Source organism: Staurois parvus, unplaced genomic scaffold (assembly GCF_062004578.1).
Source record: "Staurois parvus isolate SC_StPar_1 unplaced genomic scaffold, SC_StPar_1.0 ptg000435l, whole genome shotgun sequence".
Taxonomy (NCBI): domain Eukaryota; kingdom Metazoa; phylum Chordata; class Amphibia; order Anura; family Ranidae; genus Staurois; species Staurois parvus.
In genome coordinates, this window is record NW_028318231.1 from 329,761 (window position 1) to 345,901 (window position 16,141).

General features: G+C 38.7%; 1 protein-coding gene across 3 annotated transcripts in view; it reads left to right on the plus strand.

Annotated features, from left to right (window-relative positions):
• The window catches only part of LOC149454199 (signal peptide, CUB and EGF-like domain-containing protein 3), a 171,534-nt gene extending 159,683 nt beyond the window's left edge, over positions 1–11,851 (plus strand). For all 3 annotated transcript variants that reach the window (XM_089687687.1, XM_089687688.1, XM_089687689.1), the window contains 4 exons: positions 2,120–2,317; positions 4,820–4,972; positions 7,636–7,715; positions 9,262–11,851. In XM_089687687.1, the coding sequence (XP_089543813.1) occupies positions 2,120–2,317; positions 4,820–4,972; positions 7,636–7,715; positions 9,262–9,411 (581 nt within the window). In that variant the 3' untranslated portion in view covers positions 9,412–11,851. The remainder of the gene's footprint in view (positions 1–2,119; positions 2,318–4,819; positions 4,973–7,635; positions 7,716–9,261) is intronic.
• The last annotated feature ends 4,290 nt before the right edge of the window (positions 11,852–16,141 follow it).

Here is a 16,141-nt window from a genome sequence, read left to right on the forward strand (position 1 = left end):
GCACTGAACAGTCAGCAGCAATCTGCCAGCCACTGTTTTGACTATTTCTTACTTTTGAGCATCTACATGATCAGTCAATTGTTTCTCCAATCTCAGTTGCTTGATCATTAAAAAAAAAAATTGAAACAGTATTTTTACAGATTTCTGCAGACCATTCAATTCCTTTGAGTCAATTTTTATCCTGAGCTGGTGGAAAGCTTCCGAATTTGCTATTGTAAAATGTATAGTCAGCACAACAGTCAGATGAGTAGCACCCAAGCTGCAGTCAGGTGGTTTACAAATAAATCTCCTCAAATAGGGCGATTGATTTGAAATTGGGTTTAACGAATATCTGTAAAAAATATAGTCAAATAATATATTTTGAAACTTGTGAGTGATACAAATTCAAGCTGCCCGATACACATACAGTTTATTATATTTCTGTTTATTAGTAAAAAATTAGGCACCCAAAAATCAATAAAAAGCATAGTATTTTTTTGTTTTCATTCTTTTTTTTCCCTTTACGCTAAAGATAAGTAATTAACAGATACATCTAAAGTTATCTGAGTATTCTTACTTCAAAATGATGATAGATAAACATAAACGTACATTGCCCATATTAAGAAAGTTGTCAGGTATTCCAACAGCAATTTACGGTTGAATATATTTTTATTTGGAACCATATAAATAAAACAAAGACACAGCATGTATAAAAAGGAAATGAACAGTTCAAAAAAAAAGAAAAAAGAAAACAAACATCAGGTCGAGCGAAGCCTAAGAAAGAAGTATGTGACATTAAGAGTTCTACTTTAGTGCATAAACAACAAAGGAAAACTTTCATAAGACCCAGGTATGAAGTTCTGGCTCAGCTACACACACACGGGGATCCAGCATAGGCAACAAACGTAAAAAAAACATGAATGCCTAGCCAGCAGCAACTTAAAGTTTGTATAGACATGCTTTGGGCTTTTGTCCATTCAGGTGATATCTGATTACATTTAAGAACAGCTTAGGTTGCTTCTGAATTTATTCAGAATTCATAAAACAGTGTATTTTACCTGGTTAACTTCTGTCTGAACTCCATTTGACCACCATTTAAGCTGCATCAATCCTCTTCAATGCTGCTTTTGCATTTCTATTGACCTGTATGGAGGGAGACATGCAGACTGGGAAGAAAATTTTGTAGTATCATCTTTGTGCAATTTTGAACAAGTAACATTTGCAAATAGAAGTAAGGAGATAGTTTAGGAAACTTGCATGCACTACTGAGTGACAGAGAGATAAGCTCATCACTGTGCTGCTTCTCCTTTCACTGTTCAATCACAGGCTGATAGTGGATCTAGGATGACCAGGAGAGTAAGTTAAGAGATGCTGGTTTGGTTATTTTTTCTTGTATCTTGTTATTTTTGGATCAAGCTCTGCTTCAAGGGTCTGCTATAGTAAAACTAAAGAAAAATGTTTTTTTTTATTTTAAATTTTAGACAAAATAGAAAGGGATTAGAACACCTGTCAGATTTTTATTGCTGACTGTGTCCCCCCTCCCCATTAGGGAGATTCACCCTCTCTATTTAAAAGTAAAATAAAATAAAAAAGTTAAAATCACAAATTACCCCAGAAGGGTAATACAGGGTGTACCTTCAATAGAGATACTAGTTCTGCCAACAACACGGCATCCCTTTACATTGGAGGGATTTACTCTCACTTCCTGCTTTGGTTAGCGGAGAGGAAATTAAGGGAAATCTCCCCAATGGGATACAGATGGCAAAAAAAGATCTTGGTTAGAACCCTTTCTGTTATGCTATCCAAAAGGAAACAAAGGCTTGCCTTTATTTCTACTTTTTACTGTGGTCATTACAGAAAAAATCCTGACTAATTTAAAAATTGTAAACAGCTTTATACTGAGAACAAAATATTAAATACAACTATTGTTACTTACTTTTAGCTTTTATCTTGTTTAACCAAGAATAAAACATTTTGTACAGAATTCTTCTTTAAGATGACCTCAATTAATTGACATCTTGACAGTTAAAGTACATTGCTTGCGACAGGTGTAGGGAGAGGAAAATCAGTGTTTTTTTCTCTATTTCCTTAAGAGGCGTTTGTATTATAAAACTGTTTCAACCTTACCTTTTTTTTGCAGACCGGCATTGTGGAGGGGAACTGGGGGATTACACTGGTTTTCTAGAGTCACCAAATTATCCAGGAAACTACCCCTCTAGTGTTGAATGTACATGGAACATCAATCCGCCACCCAAACGTAAAATTCTGCTAGTGGTACCTGAGATTTTCCTGCCCTCTGAAGATGAGTGTGGAGATGTACTGGTCATGCGCAAAAATGGTAAATGCATGAGCCTGCATACTAATAAATGGAAATCATTTCTTGTGTAGAAAAATATAGAGAGGTATTAGCGTAGTAGTTGTCATTAACCCTTTTAGCTATCAGACTATAAGCTAGTGGTGGCCAACTTGGTGATGACTCCTAATGATAGCTTAGTTATTATAAATTTACTATAATTAGTACATCACATTGATCACACCCAAGAAAAAATAATCTGTTTCTTTGAAACCTTCATGGCAATAACATAAGGTCAATCAAGTTTGAACAGGTAAGAAGAAAAAAATGGCATGCCGGCAACAATTTCACAGGTTTGCAATTGTAAAAATTCTGAATAACCTTTTGTTAATTTACCCACGTGTTTGATACTTATCCAGTAAAAGCAAACATCATTGAGAACATCCATCATATTTTTTGGGACCTGGAGATTAATAGGGAGAAGGGATTTTCAAAAATATTTTTCCTTTAATAAATGAACTAATGTATTACATTGTATTAATATTGTTTTTTCTTTTGTTGGGTGTTCTGGTCAATAGAGACCTAATCTAGCTCCTCCATGACTTTACCTAGCTCAGATGATCTATTGATAGCTATAATTAGGAAGCAATAGATCACAGCAATAATGATAGGACAGAGCTGCATAATCATAATGCATTGCTCTAATCTCCGGACTCACAGGAACCGCTGCAATATCACTTCTTCTGCAAACACAGTGCCGAAGTTTTAGTGCTCTGCACCATGCTTTCTAGCAGGAGTAGAAGTCCAGGAGCTGACTGATACATGTTTTGGGCTTAGTGCTGGAACTCAGTTGCCCCTCACAGCTGGCATTTCCAGCAGTAAAGCCCACAAAACCCATTGACATTCTGTGTCGTGCCTTTGAGCACAGCAGGCCACATACTAAGCCCTTTTTGCCTTGCAGGATAGTATTTGTTTGAAGGGCAGCGCTAAAATATACGTGATCTTAATCATTAATACTTGTAACACACAATATAAATCACTATATAAAGAATTATTAAGTCATGTGGATATGGATAATGTCCATATAACCATATATCAGAAAGAATGGTAAATGTCCCACAATAGTGTAAATTATTCCAATATTAAATTTCAACAGGTGTATCAATAGGTGACTTCTCTTAATCCCAGTGATAACTGTAGTCCGGTGACATACGGGAAGAAATGATAAGATTGCACACTCACCAGAGGCGCAATATAAATGCTCATTTAAGTCAGATAAGCCCGAGGTCCCCTCAGTTCTGGGAAAGATGCAGCCTGGAATTGACAACCTCTTCTATAGCTTCTAGAGGTCCCCTTTAGGTCTGCGATGAGGGTCTGCAACAGGTGTCTCTCCTCTGGGCCCTGGAATGGTCACCTTGGGTTCCTGGGGGATTAAGTGCTCGGTAAATGCTACGAAATGCATTATGGAGGAGCCCCGCACGCCAAGACGTCATGCCGCCAGATCACGGAGGTCCGGTGGCCATCTTTATAACCAGCTGGTTAGTGCACCCAGCAGCTTTTAGGCTGCATGCTACCTATTTGCAGATTTTTGCTTCATACCACTACTTGTTACTGACCCATGAGTACTATTTGAATGTGTGTTCATTTATCTTTTACACTACTTAATAAAACATAATATATGTGAAATACTACACCATGGGCACCATTTTTTGCTCCATACCGAGCACTTAATCCCCCAGGAACCCAAGGTGACCATCCCAGGGCTTAAGAGGAGAGACACCTGTTGCAGACCCTCATCGCAGACCTAAAGGGGACCTCTAGAAGCTATAGAAGAGGTTGTCCATTCCAGGCTGCATCTTTCCCAGAACTGAGGGGACCTCGGGCTTATCTGACTTAAATGAGCATTTATATTGCGCCTCTGGTGAGTGTGCAATCTTATCATTTCTTCCCACACGTCACTGGACTACAGTTATCACTGGGATTAAGAGAAGTCACCTATTGATACACCTGTTGAAATTTAATATTGAAATAATTTACACTATTGTGGGACATTTACCATTCTTTCTGATATATGGTTATATGGACATTATCCATATCCACATGACTTAATAATTTTTTATATAGTGATTTATATTGTGTGTTACAAGTATTAATGATTAAGATCACGTATATTTTAGCGCAGCACTACATGTTTTATATGGTTTTATAGAAGGTTTTATGGTTTCCCTTTTTAGTGTTCTAGCTGCTTTTTCAATTCTAAGCGCTCGCTGAACCTGATCTTTTACATTTGTTTGAAGGGTTATTGTTACCTAAATAACAGTCTATTTACTGTAGCCCTCAAGTTGCCTTTAATTAGTATTTCCTGCTGAAATAAGCCAAAACTATTTGATGCTTTAATAGTGATTATGTCTATTAGCTGTGCAATACAAAATGTTTGAAAACAGAATCATCGCCGGTACAAACGTGGAATGGGCATTCAGGATTCAAGGGTATTCAACATTTAAAATGTTGTATTTTCATGTGTTGGTTTTGTTTGTTGCCTTACAGCTTCACCTTCATCCATCACCACCTACGAGACTTGTCAGACTTATGAGAGACCTATTGCCTTCACAGCACGATCACGCAAGCTTTGGGTACACTTTAAAAGTAATGAGGTCAATAGTGCCCGTGGTTTCCAAGTGCCTTATGTCACATATGATGGTAAGAACAGACACTGCTTAAAATGTATGTAGCACTACCCCCTTAGGGGTTGCTGATGAACTGGGTCCCCCTTTAGTCCTGCACAGCCAGGCATTCAGCATTCTTCACACGAACTGGCATCAGAATCAGAAATCAGCCCTTGAGCTTTTGTTTTGTTGTTGATTGTGGGGATTTGAACTGGAATAGGGTAAGGGAGGTATAGGATGCCCAAGGGAACTGATAACCAAGGACAGACTTCCTGGAACTATTCACAAACTCCTCTTCTGTGACACAGTCCCTGTTGGAGTGCTATCCAGCATCTCCTAGTTGTACCACCCCAGACCCTCTTCACCCAGCAATCTGGAGACTTTTCCTGAGCAGGGGATATGGCTCCTAGTAGGGGGCTAATCTGGTTTCCCACCAAAGTGATCCTCTCCTGTACTGCTTGAGGGTTGGCTGCTGCTACCAGGCCTATTAGCTACTAAAACTGTTTGGTGCACAATCTGTGTTAGCTCTGCATAGAAACCAATCAGCTTCCAGGTTTATTGACAAAGCTTAAATGAATAAGCTGAAGTTAGAAGCTGATTGGCTACCATGCACAGCTGCACCAGATTCTGAGTGCACCATTTTTAGTAAATCTCCCCCACAATGTACTAGTGTAAGTTCTCCTAATTTATGCCTGTTTGCACGGAAAAGGTGAGGGACGCCTACTGGAAAACAATAGAGGACTCTTTTTTTATTCTTGGTAGGTTTTAACAGATCTACAATTTCCAGTCTATGCTGACTGCATAGATATTTTTTACATGTGGTAGCATATGATTGCTGCAGATTTGATTATGTTATAATGACAAATTTTTACAAATGTTGTGGTAAAATCCAAATTTCTAAATGGTTCCATCCTCTTTGGGACAAAGTACATATAATATTTTGTCCCATGTTGCTAGGTGCTTTCTAACCCTTATTATGAGGGCTGACCTTCCTCACCCTCTCCTCCTGCCATTGCCGATCTGACAAAAGCTTGGAAAGAAATGGCAGGTTTATAACAAAGCTGTTAGCACTTTCAAGAAACAAGCAGTGGCTAGAGGTATGCAAAGAGAGGAGGGGGATGTGTTATCGTCTGCAATCCTTTTGCCATTTTATAGCACAAGTACACAAATAAGGAAGAAATGCAACATACACAAAAATGGTACAAACTGAAAATATAAAGACCACATTAAGCATACAGTATGAGTGACCGCAGTTGAAGTGGTTGAAGTTAAGACACTTACCACCTAATGCTATCCTTGAATTAAGGTAAAAATATGTCCCAGCATTTGTATCACCCTCTCACCCCCCCCCCCCCCACCTTATACTCCTTTCCTAAACCAGCACTGTGTGTGAGAGGGTAGCAGGGATGAGCTGCAATGTGTGTATCTATGGACGCACATGGCCCTGCTTTGGAGCAAAACCGCACGTGTGCCCTCATAGCAAGAGGCTTGCCATGGTGGAACACGCAGAAGAGGAGGAGCAGAGAGCACTGGTGATGGACTCCCCATAAGGAAGTTCGGGGTTGCTCTGTGCAATATCATTGCACAGAGCAGGTAAGTATAACATGTTTATTATTTAAGAAAAAAAAAGACTCTATAACTGCTTTAATGCCCACACACCACACATACAGTATGCATCTGTGATGTCGAACAATCTTTTTACTCCCATTTGCATACTAGTTAGCCAATGGGGTGAAAAGGAATGATTTGCATGACTAGACCAACTATCTTGAAATACTGTAAGCCATATCTCTCTTATTATTATTATAATACAGGATATATGTAGAGCCAACAGTTTGCTCATCGCTTTACAATATAAGACAATACAATTACAATACATTTCAGTACAGAAGTAATATGAGGGCTCTGCTCATGGAGCTTACAATCTAAAGGAAGGGGGAGGTGATACAAAAGGTGATAGCTGCGGGTGATGATCTGGCGGAGGTGATTCAAGTACAGTTCTTAGGTGCAGTTGGGGTAGGTTTCCTTGAAGAAGTGAGTTTTCAAAGATCGTCTAAAGGCAGACAGGGTGGGGGCTGACCGGACATGCTGTGGTAGGGCGTTCCAGAGGATGGGAGGAGCGGAGTGGGCGATTTGGCCAATATCTGTGGATGAGGTCGGTGATGTAGCTAGGGGCAGTGTTGTGGATGTCTTTGTAAGTTGGGGTTAGTATTTTGAATTTTATACGTTGGGTTAGTGGAAGCCAGTGGAGGGATTGGCAGAGAGGGGCAGCAGTCGCTGATCGGTTGGTGAGGTGGATGAGTCTAGCAGCAGCATTCATAATAGACTGAAGGGGGGGTAGCCTGTGTAACGGTAGACCAGTGAGGAGGGAGTTGCAGTAATCGAGGCGGGATATAACCAAGGCGTGGATAAGTTGTTTTGTGGTGTCGTTGGTCAGGAAGGGGCTCTTATTTTGGGGATTTGTGATGCAACGGAACATGGTAATACCTTCTGTTCTAAGAGGGCTTTACTATGCTACAGTATAGAACTGTAATTTGAAGGGATTTATGCAAAATGTCCAGTCGCACTGATGTTACAATTGGTGGGCTATCTCTACAGCATCTGTAGGCACAGGCCTATAGCACCCCATGAGAGTAATCTGGCCCTACCTGTAAACCTGCAATGTATACATGAACAGAATATTTTGTGTTGTTTTAGAGGACTATGAACAGCTAGTAGAAGACATTGTGAGAGATGGCAGACTATATTCTTCTGAAAATCATCAGGAAATTTTGAAGGTAGCTCTCTTATCTTTCTCAAAACAACATGTATGATTTTATGCTATACTATACTAATCTATTTTTATTCATATTAGGTTTGCTTTCAGTTTCTATGCATTGTTTTGTCTGCATTATTTTTTTTTTTCTATTGTACCAAGTAAATTAGAAGAGAGGTACACAGAGGTCTACCCTACCATTTTCTATACTTACTATATAATGGGGATTGTGTGAACCTTACAAAGTCATTAACATCTGCCATCTTCAAGAGTATTGGAAATTTGATGTATCAATGTATACATACAGTATATGTGTATTTATCAGACACACCCTGAAGGGCAGACCAAACAAAAAGTAGTTTTGCTGATATGTAGGTAAGACTAGGCTTAGAGATGATCTTATTTTTTTTTTATGTAAGTTATTCAGTTTCATAATAAAAATGTTGTCTTAGGAAGCAGAATAAAGGAGAGAGGGGATTTGTGTTCTACACTGTGCTCTGATTCCCCTTCAGGTCTGTCCATGCTGTGTTTACTATAAACAATTTTATTGGATTATTTGACATAAAGCATTAGAGAATAAGATGAGATCCCTGGAAGAAATGTTCCTGCCAATCCACACTTAGCTATCCAGTTGTTTTTGTGTGGTCCATCAGTGTTATTGCCTGTTGCATGCTAGTTGTAGATAACTATGATTAAAATCAATTAATTCAAATATATACAGCAAATAAATAATTGAATAATTAAAATGTAATATTTGGTGACATGTCGCATGACTGATCAAATAGAGTTTTGATATCCTAACTGCTTTCTCAGGTGCTAACATGGTTGTGATATCTACCAGAAATAGGTCATCAGCTGGCAACAACTATAATGGCATTTAATGTGTATATTACCACACAACAGTGCAGAAGGGGTGCAGAGGTGAGGTAATTTACAAAGTTAGTGGAAGTGTGCCATATGTAAAAACAACGTAAACAAAATAAAACGCTGAAGTAGCTGTAGAGGTAAAAATACACTTAAAGCTGAGTTCCACCCAAAAGGGGAAGTTTGGCTTTAAGCCTTTGTCCCCCACTCCCCATTAAGGATTGGTACGTTTGGGGAGCGAGTGGAAGTTGTCCTCCCCCCCTCCCTCCCGTAGTCTTCTGGGACACGTGACAGCATGCGCAGTGGGCACCCAGCTGTGAAGCTGCAAGCTGTCACAGCTGGGTGCCCACACTGAAGATACCGGCACCAGGGAGAGAAGATAGCCGGTGAAACCAGCGGTGGTGAGGATACCGCTGGCCCGAGGGACAGGAAACTGGCTGTATTTTAAAAGTCAATAGCTACAGTTTTTGTAGCTGCTGACTTTTTTTTTTTTTTTTTTCAGGTGGAACTCCGCTTTAATGTTTTAAGGTCTCAGATCCAACCTACCTGGTCCCAGGCACCATCTATTGCTGTATATTAGAAAAGTTTTGATAAATGATCACTGCTACTTACCTAAATTTAGTGTGACATGGTTCAACAGCTTCACAGATGTCTTTCTTTAACTGTTGCTCTTTTTTAATTTCTGTTATTTCTATTTTTTATAGGATAAGAAGCTGATTAAGGCTTTTTTTGAGGTCCTTGCACACCCTCAAAACTATTTCAAATACACAGAGAAACATAAGGAGATGTTACCCCGATCCTTCATCAAACTTCTGCGCTCCAAAGTATCTGCTTTTCTGCGACCGTATAAGTAATATGAACTGGATTATGGACTGGGAAGCAAATGCACAAGCACATTGTATGTGCAGAGGGCCACATTCATATCACAATCAGCAAAATGCACAAGAACAACTACAATATGACTAAACATATTGATAGAATTTGCCAGCATATGATTTAATAAGACTTATGCGTTTTCAATATGTGTGTGTCCTTTTGAAGAGGTTAGGATAGTATATGAGGTTAGGATAGTATAGAAAGACATTACACTAACCCGCAACGTCCTCATATGCTATGTATAATTGACTGTGGCCAAATGTCATTACAAAACGTTCATGGGCACAACTATCATTGTACAATGGACATCCTGGATGATACTAGTTCGGAAAACACCATAAGGGTACAGCATTGTAATGTTTTTGGACAACCTCTGAACCAAAAGACTAATTTAGTAATTTCTCCATATTTTTCTTTTAACAACAAACTCCTTTAATCATTTTCTTAAAGCAATTATCTCATGTGATCCACTGTATAAGCCTATTGAATGTATAAATTGATAAATGCCTTAAGACTGTCACAGGATGCAGACATTTGTAAAGCACTTTACAAATGTAAAAGTCATGGGACACAGTTTTGTAAGGGTACCTGTAGATGAGGAGGTGCCTCACTGAAAATGACACACATTGAGATGACAAACCATCATCGAACCAGCCAGGACCTGCTGTGATGTACCTTGTGACCTGGCAGGTAAAAAAGAAGGGGTGCCCCTATGGAAATGAAAATGAAAAAGAATTGAACCTAAAACATATTTTTCAGCAAACATAAAAATCTCTGCAAGCAATAATAAGTGTTTCCAACATTTGGATGTGCACTTTCCTCTAAAGAAAGTCATATGCAGCCCAATCCTCACCCTAATTGTCACAGTAGATACTTGAATCATGCTTTATATAGTCACCCCTGCATGTGCCTTCCTCTTGTGGCTGTCTTTAATAAACTTAAGCCATTGTAAAAAATGGGTAGTATTGACAAAACTGGTACAGCCTAAAGCCTAAGGTCTGTATAAATGTTTCATATGGTCTTTATTGTGATCGTGGAGAAAAACAATTACTGCAACCTGCCTCATCAGGGCACTTCCCTAGTGAGAAATTGAATAAATCAATGTAAACTTTGATAGAAATCTGGACAATATTGTGAAAAGATGGAAACATGCGGAAATATGCAGTGTAGACTCAGACTGGTAATCTGGATTTGGCCATAAAGGTTAGTATATTGGATGAAGTCTAAATGCTAGTGTGAGTTTCTGAAGGTTGCTCAGCTTCAGATTACATTGTTTAAACCTGACCTCCAGATTGATATAAAAGACATAAAATAATGCAGCTCTGTAATCCTTAACACAACATTACTGTTTAATACAAAAAGTGTAAATATCTGAACTTGAATTGGTATCTGACCTCTTGCAGTTTACTCTACGGTCTGTGTAACAGAGCTCAAGGATGTGGATAAAAAAGCAGCCAAAAGAACCAATCAGTGTACTGCAGTGCAAGAAACATGCTATTAAGAGTAGAGAGCACAGTGACAGTGTGCTGCTTCTCCTTTTAATGTCCAGTCACAGGACACCTGAAAGTGGAAATGCAGCAGGAAAGATCAGGTCCCCTCTACTGCCAGGCAAGACTGTGCAGGGGGAGAGAGCTGTGTAAATCTCAGAACTGAATAAACAGAAATTCAAATCCTTTGGCAGGTAAAACAGTTCCCTGATATGCATTTTATCTGTGTACTTAGCTGTTTGCCTAGAGTTCAGCTTTAAAAAAAAGTAACAGAACTCCCTTCACTGCAATTTCTGCTTATATTTCTTTTTACTGTTTAGGAAGTGTAGTCAGTGCATAAATGTTAGTGTCCAAGTTAACTTTGGTAACATACACTAAAGTGGACTGGATTGCTTTATATGCCTGGGATTCTTTTTGGACCCAATTTGGCACTTGACACGCAGTTGCCTTATATATGCACCTCTTCTTTTCCTGAAAATTCATGGACCCTACCTACTGTCGGTTTGTATTAGTAAAGTATAAAAATACTGAGTGTACTATCATCTCTTCATTATAACTGTCATAGTGCAGCTTGCCTTTTTGCCTGTATTTCTGCAATGTTAAAGGTACTAAAAGGATATACTTTTAAATATCTTGCATTACATTTATGCATACATCAGCTGAAATTAATTATGTTTACTGACTACGGCGATAAGGTAAGTATTGGTGGATTAACTGGGTCTATAAATGCTACTATGTCACTAGTGCTGTAGTGAAAATTTATGAAGATGCCACAAGGAGAGAAAAATAAATGTATTATGTACAGAGAGTTTAGCTTCAACATGGATTTTTAAGTGACAAATCGCCTACATTTTTCTCTTGTCACTAATGATGACTGTCTTAAATTTCTTTTGCAAAAATAAACTTGTTTGCACTTGATAACTAAACAAAATATCTGTATGTGTATGGATTACATTATTAGAATTTTCATATAAACTCTTTTTTTTCCCTGTACAATAATATGCATGTATAAGGATTAACAAGTTTAACCATATATAGGTCCCAAACATCCCTAACTTGCACCAGTAGTCCTAAGATGTTTTTTTCCTGAGTTAGAACTTTTTTTTGTAATATACATCCATTATATCCTGTCTAGTATCTGTTATTATGAGGATGTAAAGGAAGCTTAATCTTTTAACTTAAATTGCATGACTGAAATAGTTTCAAGCTGAGCTCCTGGTGGATATAAACAAACAAATGAATACAGCTCTGTAATCAATAAATTGTATTTTAAATGAAAGCAGTGTAGGTACCCGAATGCAATTTGGAATCAGCCTCTCATAGTCCACTGTACAGTAGTGCTCAGAGGGAGAGAGGAGCAGCGCAAGGAACCGATCAGTTGTGCTGCAGTACAAGAAGCATTCTGATAGATGAAAGACCTAGAGATTAGCTCATCAGTGGTGTACTGTTTTTCTTTTCATTGTACAGTCACAGGATAGGGAGAGGAGGGGACCTGGAAGTGTCACTGTACTGCAGCAGAGTTCTCCTGTTCTAACAGACAGGGCTTTTAAGTAAAACAGAGCTGTGTAAATCAGAGAACTGGATGGATAGAAAAGAAGGTAGCTTAGTAAGTAAAACAGCTTTCATGAAAGTATTTTCTTTAGTGTGTGTCTTTAGCGTACTTAGTTGTTTAACTGGAGTTCAGCTTTAAGTGTGTTCTACAGAATAATATATGTATTTATATTCCTTATTCATGCTTGAATGTTGTATAGCACTGCCTAGCTGTAGTCTCAGGGTCTGTATCAATGGTATAACGATAGCCATAGCAATCAATACAACTTCAGTGGGGCCCAGCACTGTATGGATACACAGTGATTTATGCAAATAGATTTTGTTAATATAAATTTATATGTAGTTTGGAAACAACAAGTTTTCTATGAAAGCACTCTTTAACATTACAGGAACTGCCTTTGAGATGGAGATTAGAAAATCGGAGTGCTCTGGTTTTAGCTCTGGGGCCCCACTGATATAGTCATGGCCCTGATCATACTGTATCATACTGTATGACACTTTGGTACAGACCCTGCCGCAGGATACCCAGAGTACTATGAATTTTCTAAAGAGAGAGCACAGCAGTAGCTGTCTTCTTATAGGCACAATGACTGCCAAGGTCTATTTACACTACAACTGCAAGAACACATGGTAAAACACACATGTTAACAAAACGTGACTGTCTTTTGATCATTGATGAACATGATAGTCAGTATATTCTCTTTGCCCTATGAGAACATTTATATAGAGTCAAAGCCAATTCATACCTTTTATTTAATTTGACCTTAGCCTGGGTCAGATATATATTAAAATGGCAGGCTTTCTTGAAAAATACATTGATTTTTACTCTCTAAAGGCCAGCCAGGTGTTTGCTAATGAAAAACCTATTTCTAAAGAGACTAACACATGAAGCTTTCAGACGCATATCCAGAATTTACAAGAAACATACTAGACGCTGGTGGGATGTACCCAGCTTAAAGATGTATGTTAAAAAAATTATAGTCAGTATAGTCAGAGGGTTAAAAATGTTGATCAAACCACATTCTCATACAGAGAATGTAGATTTCATGCAGGGGTGGGATGACCTTCAGACAGAGAACACTTTGAGGATGATGCAGTATCTCCTTGATTTTGAAAATTTACAGAATTAAATAAACAACTTAAAGAGGAACAGAGAAACATCCTCAAATTTAAAGATCACTAGGAAGTTAGGAAACTTGAAGGAAGATTGCAAAAACAGGTAGAAACACATAAAGAAACTGTTAAAATTAAAAAAACATAAGTTTCTTAGAGACTTAGATGATTTTGCTAATAACAAGGTCTATAACTGGTCTCATAAGAACAATAGGCTTTTTCCACAATCAGTCCCTATCCCTGATTCTGATACATCTAGAGAATCAGAAAGTTCTGGGACAGAAGATGGAAATGAAAGAGAGTTACTCAAGTGACAGTAGAAACAAGTTGAGATTCACCACTAGGAGAGGACAAGGTAGGAGAGGACAATAAAGACCCCTAGAGGTCATCAAGAGAATTTTTTAGGGACCCCCCACCCAACAATTAAGGATTCGAGAACAATGGAGTTACACTGGTACAAGGAGGGGCAAGAAATAGTAAATTCATCTAGCCCTACCACCACCCAGGATAATGATTTGTAGGTGTTTCCAAAATGACTTTATCAGATGCTAACATAGTTGTACTTAAAAAGGGTCTATCTTTTGTGCCCACACAGGATTTTAATCTTTTTGAGTTGGTTAAAGACATCAATTTATTTGCAGAAAACTAGCATTGAGGAAGAAGTATAGGGATAAAGGAAAGTCCACCCAATCTTCAGATTTGACCACTTCCAGAGATATTGAGACACTTAGGGTGCTCGAATCATTACAACTTGAAAGAAGTGGGGGAACTGCAGAAGTTCTTGGGCCTTTCGCAATGCTAAAACCTAGGAGTGATTATACTCTTTCCACAGGGGAGCAATATGCAACTATGTGTAAAACTGGTTGAAAGAGAGCTGAATGCTCTTTGGGAGAAAAGACAAAGAAGAAACAAATCATTTAATTTGACATATCTCGAGTGGACAGCATTGGAAGAACTGCATACTAACAAAGAAGTGAAAATAAAATTGACAGATAAGGGGGGAAACATTGTACTAATGCACAAGGTGTTCTATTTAAAGATGTGCACATTCTGCCGGCTGATAGCTAATAAGAGTGGGACATTTGAGTGGAGAGTGAAAAACAGTTTTACTTTTGACTGCTGGGGATTGCTGGTGCTTGTAGCTGTTATATTTTCTTCTTTTGGGGTCTTGGTAGGAACTTTTACTTTTTTAAATCACTTTTTCTGTCACTTTTTAAATAGCATTTTTTTCTTCCTTTCCTTGTCTTCCTTCAGTCTGCTAATTGAGGGGAGAGATTAATTGGGCACAGGTGCTTCAGGTCCTATATAACTTTCTGTAGTGCACACTCTGACCTTGCTCATTCTTGAGCTTACCTGTATTTTGCTTGCTGGACCTTTGACAAAATGGACTATTAATTAAGTGGAGTTAAAAAACCGGAGTGGAAAACAGGAGTCTTCTAATCTGTAAGTGACAACTGATATTTCCTATTAGTATTATTGAAATTATAACTGGGATATGAGTGCTAGCAGGGTTGAAGGTTTTGTGCAGTACACAGTGTGCCTAATGTATTCATCAATGGAGCAACAGCTCCAGGTGGATACTGCTGTGACAGATGTAAGTGGGTTGCCTTTCTGGAAGCTCGCGTTATAGATCTGGAGGAGCAAGTTGCAACACTGGGCAGAACCGACAACCTTGAAAGGGGTTACATAGTTAGTCTGGCTGAAAAAAGACAAAAGTTCAACCATAAAAAAAAAAAATTATAATCTTATACCCACAGTTGATCCAGAGGAAGGCAAAAAAAACATTTATATAGAGTCATAGCCAATAGATACTTTTTTTAATTTAAATACAAGTTAATTTTTAATCAGGTGGCCATTTGGTGCGTAGGGACATGCACCCTCGTCCAGCTAGTTATGTTCTTTGCTACATAAGATTATTTTGGAAATAAGGCTTAGTTGGTATAAAAAAAAGTGCGTGGCTTGGTGCTCAATGAAGATGGCCGCTTAAACAGGGAACTCCGACACAGCGGGAGGACCTACCCTATTTACAGCCTCCTTACAGCAAGAAAATGGGCAAAATCGGGCACTCTTTACCCTTCACTAAGCCACCCCATTCTCAGATTGGGCACAACCTCCCCAAGATCCTTACACAGCCAGCAACACTGTCGGAAGAGGCACCCTCGTGCTCTCCACCAACCCCCATCTCCTGACAGTCTGACACACAGCAACGTCTGGAACAGAAGTCTAACACAGACAATGTCTTCTCTCTGATCCAGCAGGTGCCAAAGATGGCAGACTTGCAATTGATAGCTTCTGACATTAAGAATGCTCTGTCAGAAGCAGTATCAGATCTCAAAGAAGAGCTTAGGGGAGTCTCAGACCGACTAGGGGAGGTGGAGAGAGCAGCAGGTTGTCATGATTCAGATATTCAGGAATTACAGCAGCATGGAGCCAGTACTTTAATCACCTCATTACAATGCAGCATAAACTAGAAGATCTGGATAATAGAGGTTGGCGCAGAAATCTCCATATCCGTGGTACCCCTGGTAAAAAATCTCTTAGAGAGATCACAGGATTC